This window comes from Oreochromis niloticus, linkage group LG5, assembly GCF_001858045.2.
Source record: "Oreochromis niloticus isolate F11D_XX linkage group LG5, O_niloticus_UMD_NMBU, whole genome shotgun sequence".
Lineage (NCBI taxonomy): Eukaryota > Metazoa > Chordata > Actinopteri > Cichliformes > Cichlidae > Oreochromis > Oreochromis niloticus.
In genome coordinates this window covers 9397070-9415401 of record NC_031970.2, presented here as the reverse complement: position 1 = coordinate 9415401, position 18332 = coordinate 9397070, and the positions used below count along the sequence as shown (strand labels likewise).

The window sequence follows — 18332 nt, the reverse complement described above, 5'->3', positions numbered from 1 at the left end:
AGCTTTGTTTGGTTAACTCAAAGAATGTGCAAACAATGTAACATGAAGGTTAATGCTCCACCACAGCAATCAAAACAATCCATAAATACGCTCTAAACCAACAGAAATAGGATGAAAGTCTCTTTTCAACATATTTCTCATGCACTCAGTTTTAATGAGAACTGGCTGTCTTTATGAAATGTTAGAATGTATCGTTAAAGAACACAAAATATTAAAGATAAAACTAAATGAACTGAGTTATGAGCTTCTGAGATATCATCTCAGACTTTCTGAAGCACCGATGACAACATCTGATGACAGGACCCATTTCAGCAGGAAATGATAGACGGTGAGTACAAAGGCAAAATGGGATCTGAAGATGTATGGCATGTTTGCCTTACCTCCCCTTGTATCCTCTCCTCATTCTTAAGAAAGCATGGCAAAGCAAGAGGGATAGTGTAGAGGATTCAGTTCACGGGCAGTCATTAAAACTAGTCATCAAAGTCAATATAACTCAAAATAGTTATCACTACCCCGATACCAGCTCATGAAGAGGCTTAGGAATCAGCTGGATAGTTCATAAATGCATACAAGAACTTTCCCATGTCAAACTAGTTGATAACTTGTAATTATGGAAGCTGGTCTCCTAATAAGAAATGCAACCTTATCCTACACAGGAAATGTTTTTTAAAAAACAGCGTCCTGGATGATTTGTAGACACAACTGAGTACAATGCTGCAAGATCAAGAGTAAAAAAGTTCTTATGCTACAAAAAAGAGACTATAAATACTCACTGAGGAATAGTTGGATGAAGCATTAGATGCCAAAGACAGCACAGAGCCATGCACTGAAAACACAAGGTAGAGTTGTAGCTTAATATTAAAATTGAGTTTCACAGAAGGCAGCTTTCATTTGCAAAGTAACAAAGAGATGTTGAAATAATCATAGAAGAAAATTATAAATAAATGACTAAAGAATCTAGAAATTAAATATGTTTTAATATTGTCAAAGTCTCCCCGAATCCTATTCAATATTCTATAACATTGTAAAACAGTATGTGACTTAGCTGACTTCATATTGACAAAAATAAAGTATATCCTGTTTAAAATTCATTCAGATTTCTGTAATAAAAAAAAAAATACTTAAATGTATAAAAACAAACCAATTCATTAAGAAACTGAAGTTAGGGGTATCCTAATGTTGGACTGTGTATTAAAATGTCTGTAAATTATCTAAGAGTTGTAGCAGGATTAAAATGTTGCTGTTTTATATATATTTTCACCACAGATTATGCCCTTAAGCGAGTCTGACATTCTGCTTAGATTGCAGATAGACAGATTATGTGCAGTATGAGTAGACAGCTTTGTTTCATTTGAGGTCATATTGGGAAGCTCCCCTGCAGGGAAGTGAGTCAAACAGACTCACCATCCTCTCCTGGTTCACGGAAAGACCCAGACCGCATCATGCTTTTTGGACGGTCAACCAGGGACATACTGCTGCCCAGAGGGGAGGATCCATAGAGATCGCAGGCAGAATCACTGGGGGGGCCTATGCTGTTGGAACGCGATATCCTTGGGGTGCCACTGGAAATTGGGGTAACTATCATAACAGATAGTTGGTATGGTTCAGTGCTCCACACAGATACATATATACATACAAAACAGTCCTACACCTTGGTACAGTACAGCACTCTCATTCTGATGACTAAGTGTAAGGCAACACTGACACAACAGCAATATATATAGCCTCACTTGACCCCTGTTGCATTCATCTCCAGCATATTTTGAACCTAAACTCAAGTTTAAGTAGATGTTCATATGGCATAATTCAATTCAGATTATCAAAAAACTATTTTAAAACATCTGGCCAATACTTCTTCACTCCAATACAGAATGCATTACTGACAAGTTGTGCAAACCCTGCTCAACTGTAAAAGGTTTTCTCTCAGCATGAGCTCCATAGCCCTGTCCTCTCAATGCGCCGCAAAAAGAAGCATTGCTAATCAAAGATTAGCCATTAATGTTAAAGCTCAAAAAGTGAGGGTTTTTAAAACTTGTTAGCCAGCCAAAATGGAACGCATAAACTCACCCACATTGGTGAGAGGAATCTTATTGGATAATGGGTGCAGGGTGCGGGTGGGAGAAGGCCACTGAGGGGGGCTATCACTCTCTGTCATGCTGACTATGTTGTGGGAGTGCCGTCTTCCTGGCTTACTTTCTTCACTCTCTGATAGGTTTGAGCCATAGCGTCTGCAAAAGAAAGGTTATTTACTTGAAGATGCAGCATAGTGCATGGTTTTAGATAGGCACTTTGACAATAAGTGTTTTGACATACTCTAAGCCTTTCTTTGGCAAGGTATTCCGATCTGTTTGCAAGCTGTAAAGAAAGGGATAAAAACACAGTTTTTAGAAAACATGGCTTGGATCTGCCTAAACATACATTCCTTTGGCAGGAAATTATCTGGACCATCTCCATCTCGATAAAGAGAAATTTTGTGATAGATGCAGCTCTTCATCTTCAAAATGAGACCTTGGACTCCCCTTTCCCAGAAAAAGGCACATATAATATGAGTGAAATGTGTGTCAGCTGCCAAGAAACGTATGGCCAAACCATCACACAGAAACATTGTCTTAGCTGGGCTTTATCCTTTGCTGCTCGTAGGATAAATGCAAATTCTTGTGATTGTTCTAATGAAAAGACACATGGACATTTTTATAACTGAATTCTTGTGCAGTGAGCATTTCTTGTATTGCCAAATGAATTAGGAATCCCTGAATGATAGCAAAATGAAAAATAAAATAGTTTTTTGGTCCAAGGTTTTTGCTTAAATTTTTTGAGTTTTTTTTTTTTTAAACTTTGATGCTTTTTCAAATTAGTTGCAGAAGTATTTAGCATTTTTTCTCCTCTAAGGACACAAAACCAATTGTCTGTTCAGAGTTATTCTTTAGCAGAAACTCTCTAACAACATACACTGATGACAAAAAAACTGCATAACCCCTTTTTTCCCCAAATATATCAGTTTTGACACAGTTTACATTACATATTTCAGACACTTGCCTGTCTGAGAGGGTGAGGGACGTCCTACTCCCAGCCCCCCAGGTTCCTGTACTCCTCTCTTCTTTATCACGGGTGTCTGTTGTAACAAACCTTGCACTTGCAGGCACACTCATCTGGAGGGGCAGGGACTCCAAGCTGCGGTGCATGCCTGACAGTTTGGGGTAGAGTATTGGCGATCCACTCAGGCTTTCACTTCCGTAAGGGCTGGGTGAATCAATATGAAGGACTGGTGCTGGGCTAGGGGTTAGGCGGGTAGCTGTGTGGGAACTAGCCAAGTCTTGGAGCTTGGAGTATGGGGGCACTTTGGGTGGGAGGTCCTGGATGGTCACACAGGAGTCGAGACTGTTTGAGTTGACCTTGTCCAGGTGAGCCAAGCTAGGAGGACGACCTAGAGACTTAGTGTTCAGCATCCTAGGATCGAAGCATGAAAGACATGATGATGAATAAGGAAACTGAACGTTTTAAAACACATTCAAGTATTGAATGCAGTTTATTTTAAAGCCTTTTGCCCAAAATAAAAAAATTTAAAAATTCAATTTTGCCTTTTTTTTTCTAGCACTATTCACTCCCGCTTCCATGTGCTTGTCCTGCTAGACCTCAGTGCAGATTTTGATACTGCTGACCATGAACATTTTATTACAGCGATTAGAGCATGCTGTAGGTATTAAAGGTAATGGGATGAAGTGGTTTGAATTGTATCTATCTAACAGACTCCAATTTGTTCATGTAAATAGAGTCTTCTTCACAAACTAAGGCTAATTATGGACTTCCACAGGGTTCCTTGTTAGAACCAATTCTGTTTACATGCTTCCCTTAGGTAGAATCATTAGAAAGCATAGCATACATTTCCACTACTATGCAGATGACACTCAACTTTATCTATCCATGAACCCAGATAACACACACCAATTAGTTAAACTGCAGGAATGTCTTAAAGACATAAATTCAGAATTCATAAAACTGAGGTTATTGTACTTGGCCCTAAAAGTCTTAGAAATGCAATTTCTAGCCAGATGCTTACTCTAGATGGCATTACCTTGGCCTCCAGTAACACTGTGAGGAATCTCTGAGTCATTTTTGACCAGGATATGTCCTTCGATGCACATATTAAACTAATATGTAGGACGGTTTTCTTCCACTTGCGTAATATCTCTAATATTAGAAGCATCCTGTCACAGAATGATGCTGAAAAACTAGTTCATGCATTTATTACTTTGAGGCTGGGCTACTGCAATTAGTTATTATCAGGATGTTGAAAAACTCCCTGAAAAGCCTTCAGTTAATCCAAAATGCTGCAGCAAGAGTCCTGACAGGGACTAGAAAGAGAGAGCAGATTTCTCCTGTATTGGCTTCCCTTCATTGGCTTCCTGTTAAATCCAGAATTGAATTTAAAATCCTGCTCCTCACATACAAGGTCTTGAATAATGAGGTCCCATCTTATCTTAATGACTCTGTAGTACCATATCACCCTATTAGAGCACTTCACTCTCAGATTGCAGGCTTACTTGTTCCTAGAGTGTTTAAAAGTAGAATGGGAGGCAGAGCATTCAGCCTTCGGGCCCCTCTTCTGTGGAACCAGCTTCTAGTTTGGGTTGGCGCAACAGACACTCTCTCTACTTTTAAGATTAGGTTTGAAATTTTCCTTTTTGATAAAGCATATAGCTAGGGCTGGATCAGGTGACCCTGAAACCCCCCTTAGTTACCCTGCAATAGTTGTAGGCTGCTGGGGGATTCCCATGATGCACTGAGTGCTTCTTCTTCCATCACCTTTTTCACTCATGATGTGCTTATACACCTGTCTGCATTTAATTATTCATTATTATTAATTGTTGGCTGTCTTCTACAGCATGTCTCTGTCCTGTTTGCATCCCCCCCCCCCCCGGTATGGTTCTGCTGGAGGTTTCTTCCTGTGAAAAGGGAGTTTTTCCTTCCCACTGTCAGTGCTTGCTCATAGGGTGTCATATGATTGTTGGGGTTTTCTGTTTTCTTTGTATTACTGTAGGATCTTTACCTTACAGTAAAAAGTGCATTGAAGCATCTGTTGTTGCGATTTTCCGCTATATAAATAAAACTGAATTGAACTGAAATGAAAAAAAAACCAAACCCTCAGAACACCAATAAAATGACAAACCTCGGTGTGGTGGGTGATGACAGTTCGGGGTATTTGCTGCTGCTAGTTCGTCTCAGGCCGTGCAGTTTCACAGAAGACTCTCCTGTGGATTCGGATGGCGTGTCCTCTCCTTTTAGAGAAGCACAGTCGATGTCTGCAACCACAGCCTTAGCTTTGGCCCTTTCCTTTTCCTTCTCTCGGTCTGTCTGGTTCACTGGGCCAGTACTTGTTCGATTAGTTATTTTACTGCTGGAGCTACTTGGTTCTTTAACCCTGGGGCCTGAAGAAGTTATGGGTACAGGTTTCAAGGACAACAGACTAGAGTCAATTGTACTGCTGACGGGGCGAGTTGTGGGGCGCCCAATCACACTAAGTGTGCTTGATTTGGCCGGTCGGGGCAGGCTGCGGTACTGAATGCTGTTTCGGGTGTTTGGCCCCAGGAAGCTCTGCTCACTGCTGGCATCAAAACTGTTCTTTCTACCCGAGGGTATTCCTCCTCCTACAGGTTTCACAGGGATGCCAGATGACTTGGGGGTTTTTCCCACAGTAGCAGAGCCACTAGAGATGGTGGCACCCCCTGCTGTCATGACGGTTGCTGTACCAGTTGCTGTTGGTGGTCTCTTGTAGCCAAAGGAGGTTCCAGCAGCGGGTTTAACTAGACCTGAAGGGGGCTTGCGGTGCTCTCCATGATGATCTCTGCCAGCATCTGAACGGGAACGCTGCAGACCAGCAGTTCTGATGGAAATCTTGGATTTGTCCAGTGGCTTCTCACTTTTTGGTGCTAGTTAGACAGAAAGAAAGAAAAAAACATATTACATTGACATTAAATACTTAAATAACCTAAATACTTATAAAAGCAGCAGGAATTTTGGGGGAATGATTTGTTCTATTTGTCTTTTAGCCACAATGACCATAGCCTTCCTCTTAATATAATCACACCCTGTCAGAAGAAAGTATTCAAAAAAATAAATGGGTTGTTATTTGTGGAGGGATATTTATGGGCTAGCAAACCACATGAGAGTAGAAATACATGTCATTTTTGCTATTATTGATGAGATAAAACAAAACACATCTGTCTGCACTAAAAGAACCTTTATGTATTCCTTGATGTTTAGTGTGACCCACAAAAAACTTTTATTTAAAAGGACTGAAAGTAAAGTTTTAACAACATTTTAAAGCCTATACTAGTGAATTAACCAACTAAATTTATTTGTTCATTAAAGACAAATGAAAGTAAATCATTTTAAGAGGGTATATTGAACAAAAAGAGTTAAACCCAGATTTTTATTTTCTACTTACTTTTTTTTAACTTTAGCTAGAGTAGCATTAAAGTAGCTAAAGTTCAGGTTACAGTACATTCATGAAAGCAGATACAAAAACAGCTAACTTATGGAGTCATTGTCAAATATAGTATATGGTTTAAAATACATCAGCCAAGAGAACTTTTTTTCACCTTCAACCTGCAGCCAAATTACACACAACTGGATACAATTTTAATGACTTACTATTTTTAAAGCTAAAATTAGGTTGAGGAAATTAAAATGAAAAGCAGGCCAGCCAAATGTTCTTACTGGAACTCAAATCTAAGCTATTATTTAATCATGGCTTGTTTTGTTAGGGATTAAAGGACATTTAAAAAAAAAACTGAGCTGCTGCAGATGGAAGGCAGTGCCTCTGCAGACATGTACAGTAACACACTTTGCTTTAAGATAATAGAAGGTCTGGAACTGAAACTGCAGTACTTTCTTTTTTTAAGTGAAATGAATTCAAACTTATGTATGAATCATAGCCTAGCTTAGATTAAGGAGTAAACTTCTGTATTTATTTTGTTACCAAACTCACATCCGCTGCTCTATAAACTGCTATGGACTGCTGGACTGACATAATAGACTGGATAAGTGTTAAAGCTATAAACATTTAAGAACATTGGCCACACACCAAGTTACTACATGAGACGAGCAGAAGAAATAACGGTTAAGGATAAAATACACGCAGATGCAAAGTAAAAAAAAAAGATGTCACCTGCGACTTTGAGCATACTCTGGGAGGTATGGGTGATGGGGGAGGTCACACCCACAGGAGGATTTCTGCCTTTCTTGAAACTTCCTGGTTGACCCAAACTTTGAGGCTTCTTCAGTTCCCCTTTACTGCCCAAATCTTCACTAAGGCTTGGAGGCTTCTTTCTCCACTTGCTTGGTGCCTCTGTCTTGAGACTTCCTGAGTCAAAGCTGGAGCTATCAAGCTTATGGGTGCTTTTGCCATCCTCACTGTACCAAGAAAGTCCACTTTCCACCAAAGAGCGCTTCTCTGCATCAGTGCGGAGCTGGAGAGAGAGGAAGGACACAATGTGGGTAACCATCAGACATGGTTTGTGTTATCTATGGAATTGACTGTTCTCTGTAATCTTTATCCCATCTGAGCTGCATTCCAGTGGGAAGGAGGGAGAGATAAACTGATACACCCCAAGGGGATTAAAAAAAACCCACAGAGACAAAAGAAAGGAGAACAAAAAAATGTTCAAGGATTTAACACTTTAAGAGTTAGAGCAACAAATTAAAAAGTAATAAGAAAATATTACAGCAAAGGATAGCTTGAGCCTTTATTTTTGTAATTGAGGGCTATATAGCAGGGAAAAAACTGCTACACAACAATAGAAAAATCATGTGGTGCACTGAGGAGGTAGCACGGAGGGCAAAATTGGGCATGCTGTTTTTTGGCACCATATTATCCTGTTATAGAGCGACAGATGGCACATTGAGTAGCTCGAGTGTTTATTTCTTCCAAGAGACCAATTTCTAAGTAAGTAAAAGGACAACATTTACCTATGAAAAAGGTAGAACGTGCAGCCACTTAACCAAATCAAATTCAATGCTCATTTTTTTCAAATAACAGAACATCCTTTAGGAATGGAATACTTAGATGGCACCTAATATGTTTTTCTTCACAAACATCAATAAAAGACCTGATAAAAATTTCATAACTTTATATTTTGCATTCATTTTGCACAGTGTCATGTGGAGAGACAACTCCCATCTCCCCAGGCCTTCAGATATGAAGGCAAGTATACAAGTAAATAAGCAGTCCTGGACTAACTACAGGTTGCTCTTTGGCAGGGCATAGGATCCTCACAGCCGCCTTCCTTTGGGAAAAGCATTATAAGTAAAGCCTTGGGAAGCAGTAAGGTGGAAGTGCAGAAATAGTGGAAGAACTAGAATCCCTTCGATGGTGACAGTCACAATGACACTAGGTACTCAAATTCTGGTTTTTCAGCCAGGGTCACTTAATTCAGCTAGTGAACTTCTGCTCTGTGATAGATGCAGTGAATCCTTAACTAGACCCATTTGAAAACTCTAGCAACTCTGCAAGATGATGATGATGATGATGATGATTGCACAGTGTAGCCCCAAAATATTCATGAGTGGAGGAACGCTCCCGCCACATGCATTTTTCTGACTAGCAGGGGAGAGCTGTGTGTACCGTGACAAGGTAAGCTCTGTAGTGGCTTTTGTGGCCTCTGCCAAAGCAAAGGATTGCCTTTAACACACAACAAACTAAATCACATGGTGTGGCTTTGGAAATGGTTTCAGTAAAGAACTAAGCTGCAATCTTTAGCAATCTTTTGCTACAAACAAAATAAGTTGTGGGAAAGAACACATGCCACATGCTGTATTACAGGCCGGTACAGTATTTCACTAACCATAACAGAGGAGTTGCGCCTTGATCCCAAGGGTGTGTTTGGGAGGGAGTTGAGAGACGAGCTGGCGTTGAATTCCTCTGAACTGAGATTCTCCGAGCCATCGCCATCACCATCGCTGAGTCCACTGCTAATGGAGCTGCTCTCGTCCCAACTGAAACCAGACAGAGTAGCCACTTAGCAAAAATGTGCCACTGAAAGTGTGAATGTAAAGCAGGAAAAGCTGCAGAACTCTGTGTTTGAGGAGAAGATAAGTCTTGCAGCAACATTAATTTGTCCATCTGGCTTCAGCAGGCTGTCTCTGGAGGAGGCCACATGCTTAAACAAACAGGTAATTCCAACTTGGCTATTTTGCTTTGATTTAACAAACACTTCAGAGCTCAAGACCATATGGTGACCAACTCGTCAGGCGTATATCCAGAAGATTTCTTTAATTTATGGTATACATACATCAACACTGTCTTTAGGAACTTCAAAAATAAGATTTAAAGCCATACCTACTTGTTAAGTCCCATATATTTTAATAAAAGTGCAAATTACAATTTATTCATTTCAACAAATCCAGAATCTGTGGCAGTTCAAATTTATCAAACGAGCTGTGTATCATAACACTGTGTTTTACCACAAAGTGCCAAATTATAACACGAGACGTCATCAAATAGTTGCTTCCCTGGGTTTCTTGACTTCATAAAATTTATGCCCGTTTGAAACTTTCATCAATCTACAAACCCCACCATTCACAATCTTCACAGCAGCTAATAAACCTTTTTAAACACACCGCACCACAACTCATGTGGGGAAACTCCAGTCTACCAATCATAATAAAATGGTCAGTTTGGGCAGTAAATTTTAAGTCAGAAAAATGTGAGCTTTACCATATTTTAATAAATCGTCATGACAGCACAGCGAGGACAGCATTTTTTGTAGTTTTTCACCAGAGCTTCAAGACATGCTGATGAATCGTGGTAAATAAAAAGTACTGGGACTGACGGTTCAGTGTTTAGAAAACAGTCTGTTATGCTCAAAAGAAGCAGGATGACAGAAATCAGAGTGACAGGCTCCTGAACCTTGCATGACCCTTCCCAACAGCCTTCAATGAAGTCCTGTCTTGCCTTGAAACAGATGCTGCCACATTGGCCCTTCTCCTGAGGCCAGAAGGGATGGGCAGTCCCTGCACAGCCCAGAGAAACTGGTCACTGGGCATCAGGTCTCTGGGTGCATTCATATATGAAAATACAGTTCAAGAAAAAGCTTCTCAGTCAACCAAAACATCACAGGATAAAACAGTTCAATCTGAGTGGGAAGTTTAAAATTGAAGAGTAAACCATTTTATGTGCTTTAGAAGAGCAATGATGCCATGGTGAACTTAAAAATGGTATCTCCAGAGAGCTAAATGCAAGTCCAGCTCATATTTGGTATAATTACGTTCCCCATCATTACTACTGGCAGCCACAGGTGGTAATCAAATTTGTGTTGGCGCTCAAAAATGTTGCACAGTGGAAAAGGTAAATTAATATGCCTCTTAAAAGTAGAGTAACTGCTTGAGCTGAATCAGTTCTTTTCCCTTTCTTTGGTTTCCCCACTGAGCTCAAAATGCTCTTTGTGGGTCTGCAGTCTGCAATTAGCAGAGCCATGGAACATGGAATTGCACAGGAGAATAGAGGGAGACAAAAATGGTTTATACACACATTCAGAATGGATTTAAACACATGGCATGAGTTGAGTTATAGATACAGTTGTAAAACAGGGAAGAAGCTTTTCTTGACACTGTGTGCTGGTTTTAAGGCTTTTTAATGTATAAAAGCAGCGTTTTAGTAAAGTGATTTGTGGCCACAGATATGTGACCTCTTGACAACAAGAGTGTAACATAAAATAAATGTTGGATTTTAGAAAAAGTTCTTACATACCAGTAAGAATAACAGTGAGAAAAGTTTCATGATTTACATTAGGCACAGATGTTTGTGGTATATTTGAACAATACCTCCTCTGTCAGGGGCGACAGGGGGGCCATGAATAACCCCACAGGGATGTCAGCCTAGGAAGAGGCAGGAGTGCCTGTGGGCTGTTGATATTACAAGCCAAGCTGTCTGCTCTCGGAGGTAAAATCCAGACAGGGAGAAGGTGGGAGTAGGCTAGGGTAGTGCATACTTCATACATTGGGTGGCAATTAACATTTTGTTTTCTCTGGCACAACTCCTACGCATATCTGATTTGAGCCCATTTGTGATTTGTGAGCTGCAATAGTGTGAATATTTCTTCTGTTTTAATAAGATTGAGAGGTGGTTGGTGGGGCAGAGCACAGTGTGGACATTAGTCACTGTCTGGAGCTGGAAGTAGATTTAACAACCTTTGGTGGATTGGATGGTGGATTGGATGAACAAGAAAAACAAAAAATACATCAATTTTGGGGGATTAAAAAGATATCCAGGCTTCTCAGGGACCGTCCTCTGATAATATTGTAACTATCATATCAGATTAAATAGCACACGGGAAGGAGGAAGCATCTTGTAGGTCAATTTGGCAATGTGTCTGCAAAGTTTCGGCTTAAAAAAAGAATAATGACGTGGCTCCTGGGAGCGCATGACTGTAGCTGAATGAGTGGTGAAGACATCCTTCATTATACAGATAGCTGTGGTAGCAGCACTCCCGTGTCCTCCAAGAATAAAAATGTGTTTTCCCACAGATGCTATAACTTCAACTGCAAAAACAATGTAAACCGTCTGATCGTGACATTTAACTTCATGGCGCAAAAATTCACAGGTGAACGGCAAAAGTCAAATGATTAAAAATAATGTATTAATTAGATTTCATCGATCACACTGTTATGCCATTACACTGATGCTCAAAAATAAAGTCATATTTAGAAGAATTTAAATCCATTGAAGAGCTTCATTTCTTCGCGGAGAAACAGAATATTAGAGTCGGGGGCAAATAAAGGCAGATAATGTACCAACGGCGATTAAATATTAATGATAAATTACCTTGGAGTTAAAAGGAAAGTCCTCCTTGCTCGTGTCGCCGGCTGCAGCGGTGGCACTTTACCGACCAGAACACGCCCGCTCATTTGTACGGGTTTAGAGTGAGCGCAGAGTCACTCCGCAAGCAAAGACCCCTGTTCCCTCATTCAGCGAGAGGAAAAGAAGTAGCGTGCCTCTCAGCATTCAGGCAACACCCCCTCCCATAAAGGCAAAAAAAGAAAATGAACGAGGAGATCATAGAGACCCCGATAGCTGCTCAGTCCTCAGCGAGACAACGACCAATTGCCGTGGAGCGGAGTAGTAGTCATGGCAACTCCAATTACTCCCTGTGGTGTAATCCTTTACTTCGCCCCATGTAATCCGAATACTTTGATTTGTTTCTCCTTCACCTGAGGCGCTAATTACCATAAAAAAGATTATCCCAATGAGTCTAAGTACCGTTATCAATTTTTTCTTCTAAAATATGAATTTTAGTTTTCATGTCTATAATAAAGAACATCTTAAAAGTCAGGTATGCATAGCAAAACCTGAGAGGGTTTATAGAAGATGGAAACAGCTGCAAGGTCTGAAGAGTGGAACCCAGTTCACGATTGCTTTGAACTTTAATGACCAGCAGGGGCGACGCTTCTGGTTGTAAAAAATCCGGTTTTACAAGTCTGTGGGAAAACCACCACCAATGTTCATTGACCTATGGCCTCTGTAAACCCTTCACTGATGTGCAGATGAGTTTATGTTGGTTTCAAACATAATGAATATGTTTGAAACTAACATTACTAATGCCAATCAATGTGTTCATTTTGTTAGTTAGGATTCCCATTAGAGTCACAAAGTCATAATGCAGGCTCTACTTAAGCAGAGGCTACTTTGAGCATTTTTGTTTGGTTGGTTGTTAAGTTTTGTTTTTTAATAAACACTGGATGGATGCATGGGTTATTTTTAAAAACAGTTTTCACTTTGTTGTATCAATATCAGAAGCATCGAATGTGTTAATAACAACAACAACAACAGCAATAATAATAATAGCAATATTAATTTTCACCAATTGTACATGTGGTTGTACAACAACTAAATACCAGACTCAAAACATTTCTTGTCTGTTGCATAAGCCAAAAAAGTATATTTTTTTAAATAAATACATTAAATATGCACGAATCACAACTGCATAGAGTAATAAATGATTCACCTTATTTTGCATTCCATTGTGCTTTTTCCCCCCTATTCCAAATGCAGTACAATGAACAGACACCAGCTATAATTGGTAGTAAGGCTGAGAGCAGGCTTTCTTAATCCTCTGATGGATGCCATGAACCTTACCCATTATGGCAGCATAAACAATATACTGTATCGTGTAGCATTAATACTAATGAGCTTAGCTACATACTATAGATACACTACCACTAGGACTACAACAAGAAGGGAGATTTGAGAGGGTGCCTTTAGCAACATGGGGTCCTGTAAATAATTAGTGCAAGCTCCTTGTATAATTTTGATTGATGGGCTCAAAAAAATCGGTTTAATTTACAAGGACGTGTTCCAATGGAAATTTCCCACTTTAGTCATGAGAACAGGGTGATCTTGATGTATATTAAGTGTGTCTTGGTGTAAATTTGTTTTGGAGTCCCTCTTTTCTCTAGTATCCAACAACTGCTGAATGGTGCTTATTGTTTATATAAAACTTCAGAATCACTCATATCCACTGACTTCAGTGCAAACAAAGTCAAATGAATGAAATGAAATGAAATAAATCTTTTAAACATGCTTACGAAAGGACTAAGAATTTAAAAAGACTATGTAAACAGATATTTCTATACTTGGACTTCTTTTTACATTAAGGAGAAGATTATCATGATGAATTTCCCTAAAAATGTTTAACTTCTAAGGCCTAGTTGGAAAAAAGTCATTCCAAGGTAAGGCTTGAATCACTGTGAGTGCAACCACAAGCCCACAGATGACACAAGGACCTCCGCTGAGGCATGGGTAGCCTTGAAAGGCCTCCCTCCCCCTTTCATTGGCAGAGGTGATGATCTCACCAGATCTCAGCTCTGTAAACCTCTCCAGGAGGTAACAGCTCTATGGACCAAGAACGCCCCACACACCCTGTCCACATCATCAGTTACAAATCAGTTCAGTGTGTGCCTAACAAAAATCATTTACATTTGAAATGCAGTAGCAACACACTTTATATGCAACATGACAATAAATCATTGCTAATTTCAAAATGTGCTATCAAACAAAAGTGGAAAAAACAAAGATATAGGACATGCAGGATAAAAAGAAGATTTTCCACATTGAGGAATATTTCAGAGCCAGCTTAGGTGGAATTTCAAAGGACAGTGGTTTTACTTTTTGTGAAAAATTAACAGCTATACTGCCGTCAGCCTGACTCCCAGACATAAAGGCATCCCTCAAAATATCTTTAGCAGAATGAGATTCAAACCTGATAAAATCTTGTTTTGTCTGTCTTCTTCTTTTCATATCCGTGACTCTGTCTACTGAAAAGAAGCTTTTCAGTAGACAGAGAAGCTTCTCAGACTGTGGCCCTTTGGGCTTTGCTTACAAACAACATGAAACATTTTGTTTAAATACCTGTTGGTTACTTCAAAACTTTACTTTCTAATAGCTAAACACTGATGATTATTTTGTTGCCTAAAATAGTGAAATGATCTAAACTGTTTACGGTGCAAGAAAGACGTGTGTTACTCACATCTCCTGTTTATCTCATCCAGGCCACAGTGGTAATAAACAAGATGACATCCAAAAAGCCTTGAAGTCATGTTTGTGCTGTAGAGTAACAGCTGTCCGGCACTGATAACCCCATGGCATGTGTAAAAAACATCCTTTGTACATTTGGTTACATGGAAAGTTATTGAGTAATTATGCCACCACTGGGCTTCAAGTATTTACCGACTCATAAAGTGCAGATTAAACCCATCTGAGAGAAGACATAGCACCTTGTTTTTTTTACTGAGGCAGAAAACCATTTTCAGGATTCGACCTCTACTGTTGTGATATTTGATCTAAATCATTTGTTCCATATTTCTCTGGTGCAGTAAAGTGTGTTGCATTGTGCAAGACTAAAAACAGATAAGAAATGAATAGGTTCTATCCCTGTTAGTGGCGAGATGTCTCTTCAGTTTGAATTCATCAGTACAGACTGGCATCCAAATTAGTAGCAAACTGAATAATGTGGATGCCATAATAAGAGTTCATGTAAGCATTTTCCCCTGAGGGACAACAAAATGTAATAAACCATCAGTGGCAAAAAGTATGTGGACAGGTAAACAATTGACAATTCAAATCTATAAAACATCCAAAGTCTTTTCGAAAGGTTCTCATTCTCAACTAGTTTGGTCCCATTCAGTCAAAACAACATTACTAATGCCAGAGTTTGTTTGCTCTTGGCCACCAAGCCATTTCGAAGTCAGCATTACGGTAGCTTTTTCATAACAAGTCTGCACTGTATCCAAGTAGGTGAACTCAGTAATGGTGAAAGAGACTGATAGAAATAGACCTGAATGAAAGCTGAGTCCAGCAATGTGGTGCAATGACATTTGATTTCCAGCAGGAGGCACAATGATTTCAAGCTGTGCCTGCTATGGCTACAGTTTAATGTACATGCTCTGCAGCTGTGTTTTAAAATGAGGCACCGCTTGGCATTTAGAAAAAAAGCAGGACTTTGATTTTGAGACCTTTGATGGCGAGAAAGAGCCGACATTCCTCTGTTGTGTGCGTTCAGCTCAGAAGTACAATGTGGGAAACTGCTTTAGAAAGACAGCACTGTATTCAGTGATTTATGTCTGCTTAAATATCATTCATTCAGAGAGACTGCAGATGAAAAAGCTATGCATCTCTGATCTTCACAACCCCCAATTCTGATCTGTATTGAGGTTGACCATAACTAGGCAAATAGGACTGGGCAGCCTTCAGCACAGAGCAGTGGCACATCAGTAAAGCAAATGGGCCTGGGATGCATCAGTGACCGTCTCAGAGACTGCAGCTGACCTATCTCTTCAGATCCCCAGAAAATGTATTTGTCGTCTGATTATTGGACTGGAAAATTAATGTATCATTTCCATCGACCTCATAGGAGACTTCCCCCTCAAAGACACAGCAAACAATATAGACACCACACCTAATTCTGAGGCTTTCAGTCTCATTTGGTGCCACATTTACAGCCTGATAGTGTGGAAAGTTGTGCTAGTATTATGACATTGTATTGTTTCATTGTGTTGTCCTGCACTCTGTTTTTAGTTTCTTATTAATATGGCACTTAACTCTGATCTTACTGTCTGAGTAATGCAACTTGTGTACCAGGTCAGTTGACGCAGAACCAAATCCAATATAAAGCAAATACATTTTAAATTAAAATGACATCAATAGCCATATTCAAAAGCGGATAATCTGACAACTCCCCCGATTACCACGGGGAGCACCGTTGTCTTCACCCTCCACATGCCATAAGATTCCCGTTTTTAAACATACCATTGTGGGGGGAAAAAAGTTGATGTATCACATTTTCCACTTGGGGCTGAGTTTAAACACCGTCTGAATCCAAACTGTGCACCCAGACGACCACACGCAGACATGATACACGGATGATTCATCTTCCCCGGGGTGTTGCAATAATCGTCCATTATTCACATGGCTGAGGACGATGGTGAAGGTGGAAGCACACTGGTGTTGGGGGAGTCAGTATGTTAGTGACCTTTGTTAGGGAATGAGCTCCATATTGACCCCAGATGCGTTCGAGCTGCTGACTGTGGAAGAATGAGTGCACTATTTATCTGTCGTACTCAACAGTAACACAAAGGACAGTATAATGGAGATTGCTTTTTTCCATTATTGCTTCCCTGTTAACCATTTTGAAACAAAATCAAATTAGCTTAGCTTAAAAATGTGTGTAGTAGACAGAATCAAGAAAATCAAATCCCTTTTTATTGAGCTCTAGCCCATAAATGACAAACTCCAAGTGCTGGCTCACTAAACTGTAATACCAGCAGTGCCTGTGGGGAACCAGAATAGAAAAGCCAAAGACCAACTCTTGAGCAAATGTGTTTAAGTGGGTTTTAAAAAACGCGTTAGGCCTCAACTGTCGAGGAAGCACTTGGTGACAATAGAAAGGTCCAGCCCAGTCAGGAAAGGGAAATTGAATGCAGACTAGCATGGGCAACTATCCAGGACTGCAGCAAGCCCTGTGTGCATTAGAGAATGTACTTGCCGACACACATAGTTTCCATAAAGCTGTGAAATGTTTTAAAATTTAGAAAACTGCACTCACTTTCACACATGCCAAGGCTTTAACCATGGAAATGGTGAGCAAACTAAGCCAAGTTTTTATCCCACAATATATAGTAAGGCAAAGATAGCAATGACATATATTCAGTATTTAAAAGGGCCCAAAGGTCCAAAAGAGGGGGAAAAAAGCTAAAATTATTGTTTCCCACACTTATTTTCATAGTAAATCGTGGTTATCAACCAATAATGCAAACAGAAATAGAAACAATGCCCTTTCATACAAGCACCTGTCCCCCAAAATGCCAGATATAAAACAATCTGGTGGTTATCATGCTGTCTTTACATCAGCTTCTCGTTGTCTATCAATTATTCTCTCATTTTTTCTTTGCATATTTCGTTCACCCTTTCTCGCCATATCTCAAACAAACCGGCACAGAATGCACGTACACATCCTCCACACATACATCAAATCAGCAGCTATCACACTGACACACAAGGCAGCCCCATCACTGGGTCAGTGGAAGACGGTTGCCATGGCAGCACATCCAGAGCCATGTTGCCGCATGATCAGAAGGGTGATGCTGCTGAACCAGCCCCCTTTCTCTGCTCTGCTCTGCTCCAGCAGTAATAAAGAAAGACATTATCACAGGACAACGGAAAGAAATAAACTATTATGTTTCTCTTGTTTTCTTACGCCGTATTTTATCTGTATGAAGCAACTCTAATGATATCGTGTCATTTGTGAGTTTACAACATTTGATAAATTTGCCCATTTGCTAATAAAACCATTTAATTTATGTACTATTTATTCAAGTCTTATGATAATGTTAACAGCAATGGCTTAAAGAAGGGAAAATAAGCTGTTACAGCTTTAAAGCATTGAATACTTAAGAGCTTACTGCTTTGGTTTAGTAACTGCTTTAAGTGAAAAAGCTTTGATAAACTAACTGTACATGCCCAGCATCAAGCAGCAGACAAATCAAAATGAATCTGGTTGACTGAGTTATGACTCCAAATGATGGCTGTGTCTGCTGGATGATGTATTTGCTGCATTGTATTTGATGTATTGATTTTATTTGAATGTGTTTACAGCCTCTTTGTCTATTCCTGAAAAAATAGCTAATATAGAAAACTGTATGTGTAAGAGTAACAAATAATGACTTGCACCTTATAAAAGTCAAACTAGTTTTTCAAAAGTACTATTTCTATGCAAGCACTAATTTCAAAGATAATGTTGGGTAAATGAGTCTCCTAGCCAATGAAAACCTTATGGTTCTGT

At 39.7% G+C, this 18332-nt stretch overlaps 1 protein-coding gene across 15 annotated transcripts in view; it reads right to left on the bottom strand.

Annotated features, from left to right (window-relative positions):
- nav1b (neuron navigator 1b) overlaps nucleotides 1-18332 on the bottom strand; it is a 66120-nt gene that overhangs the window by 13707 nt on the left and 34081 nt on the right. For 10 of the 15 annotated variants that reach the window (XM_025907120.1, XM_025907112.1, XM_025907114.1 and 7 more), the window contains 9 exons: nucleotides 8844-8994; nucleotides 7169-7469; nucleotides 5168-5927; nucleotides 3037-3447; nucleotides 2314-2355; nucleotides 2068-2228; nucleotides 1405-1578; nucleotides 774-826; nucleotides 381-404 (listed from right to left, as the gene is read on the bottom strand). In XM_025907120.1, the coding sequence (XP_025762905.1) occupies nucleotides 381-404; nucleotides 774-826; nucleotides 1405-1578; nucleotides 2068-2228; nucleotides 2314-2355; nucleotides 3037-3447; nucleotides 5168-5927; nucleotides 7169-7469; nucleotides 8844-8994 (2077 nt within the window). Of the gene's footprint in view, nucleotides 1-380; nucleotides 405-773; nucleotides 827-1404; nucleotides 1579-2067; nucleotides 2229-2313; nucleotides 2356-3036; nucleotides 3448-5167; nucleotides 5928-7168; nucleotides 7470-8843; nucleotides 8995-11821; nucleotides 12110-18332 lie in introns of those variants that run through there. The other 5 variants (XM_025907118.1, XM_025907115.1, XM_025907117.1 and 2 more) reach the window with 2 other exon arrangements.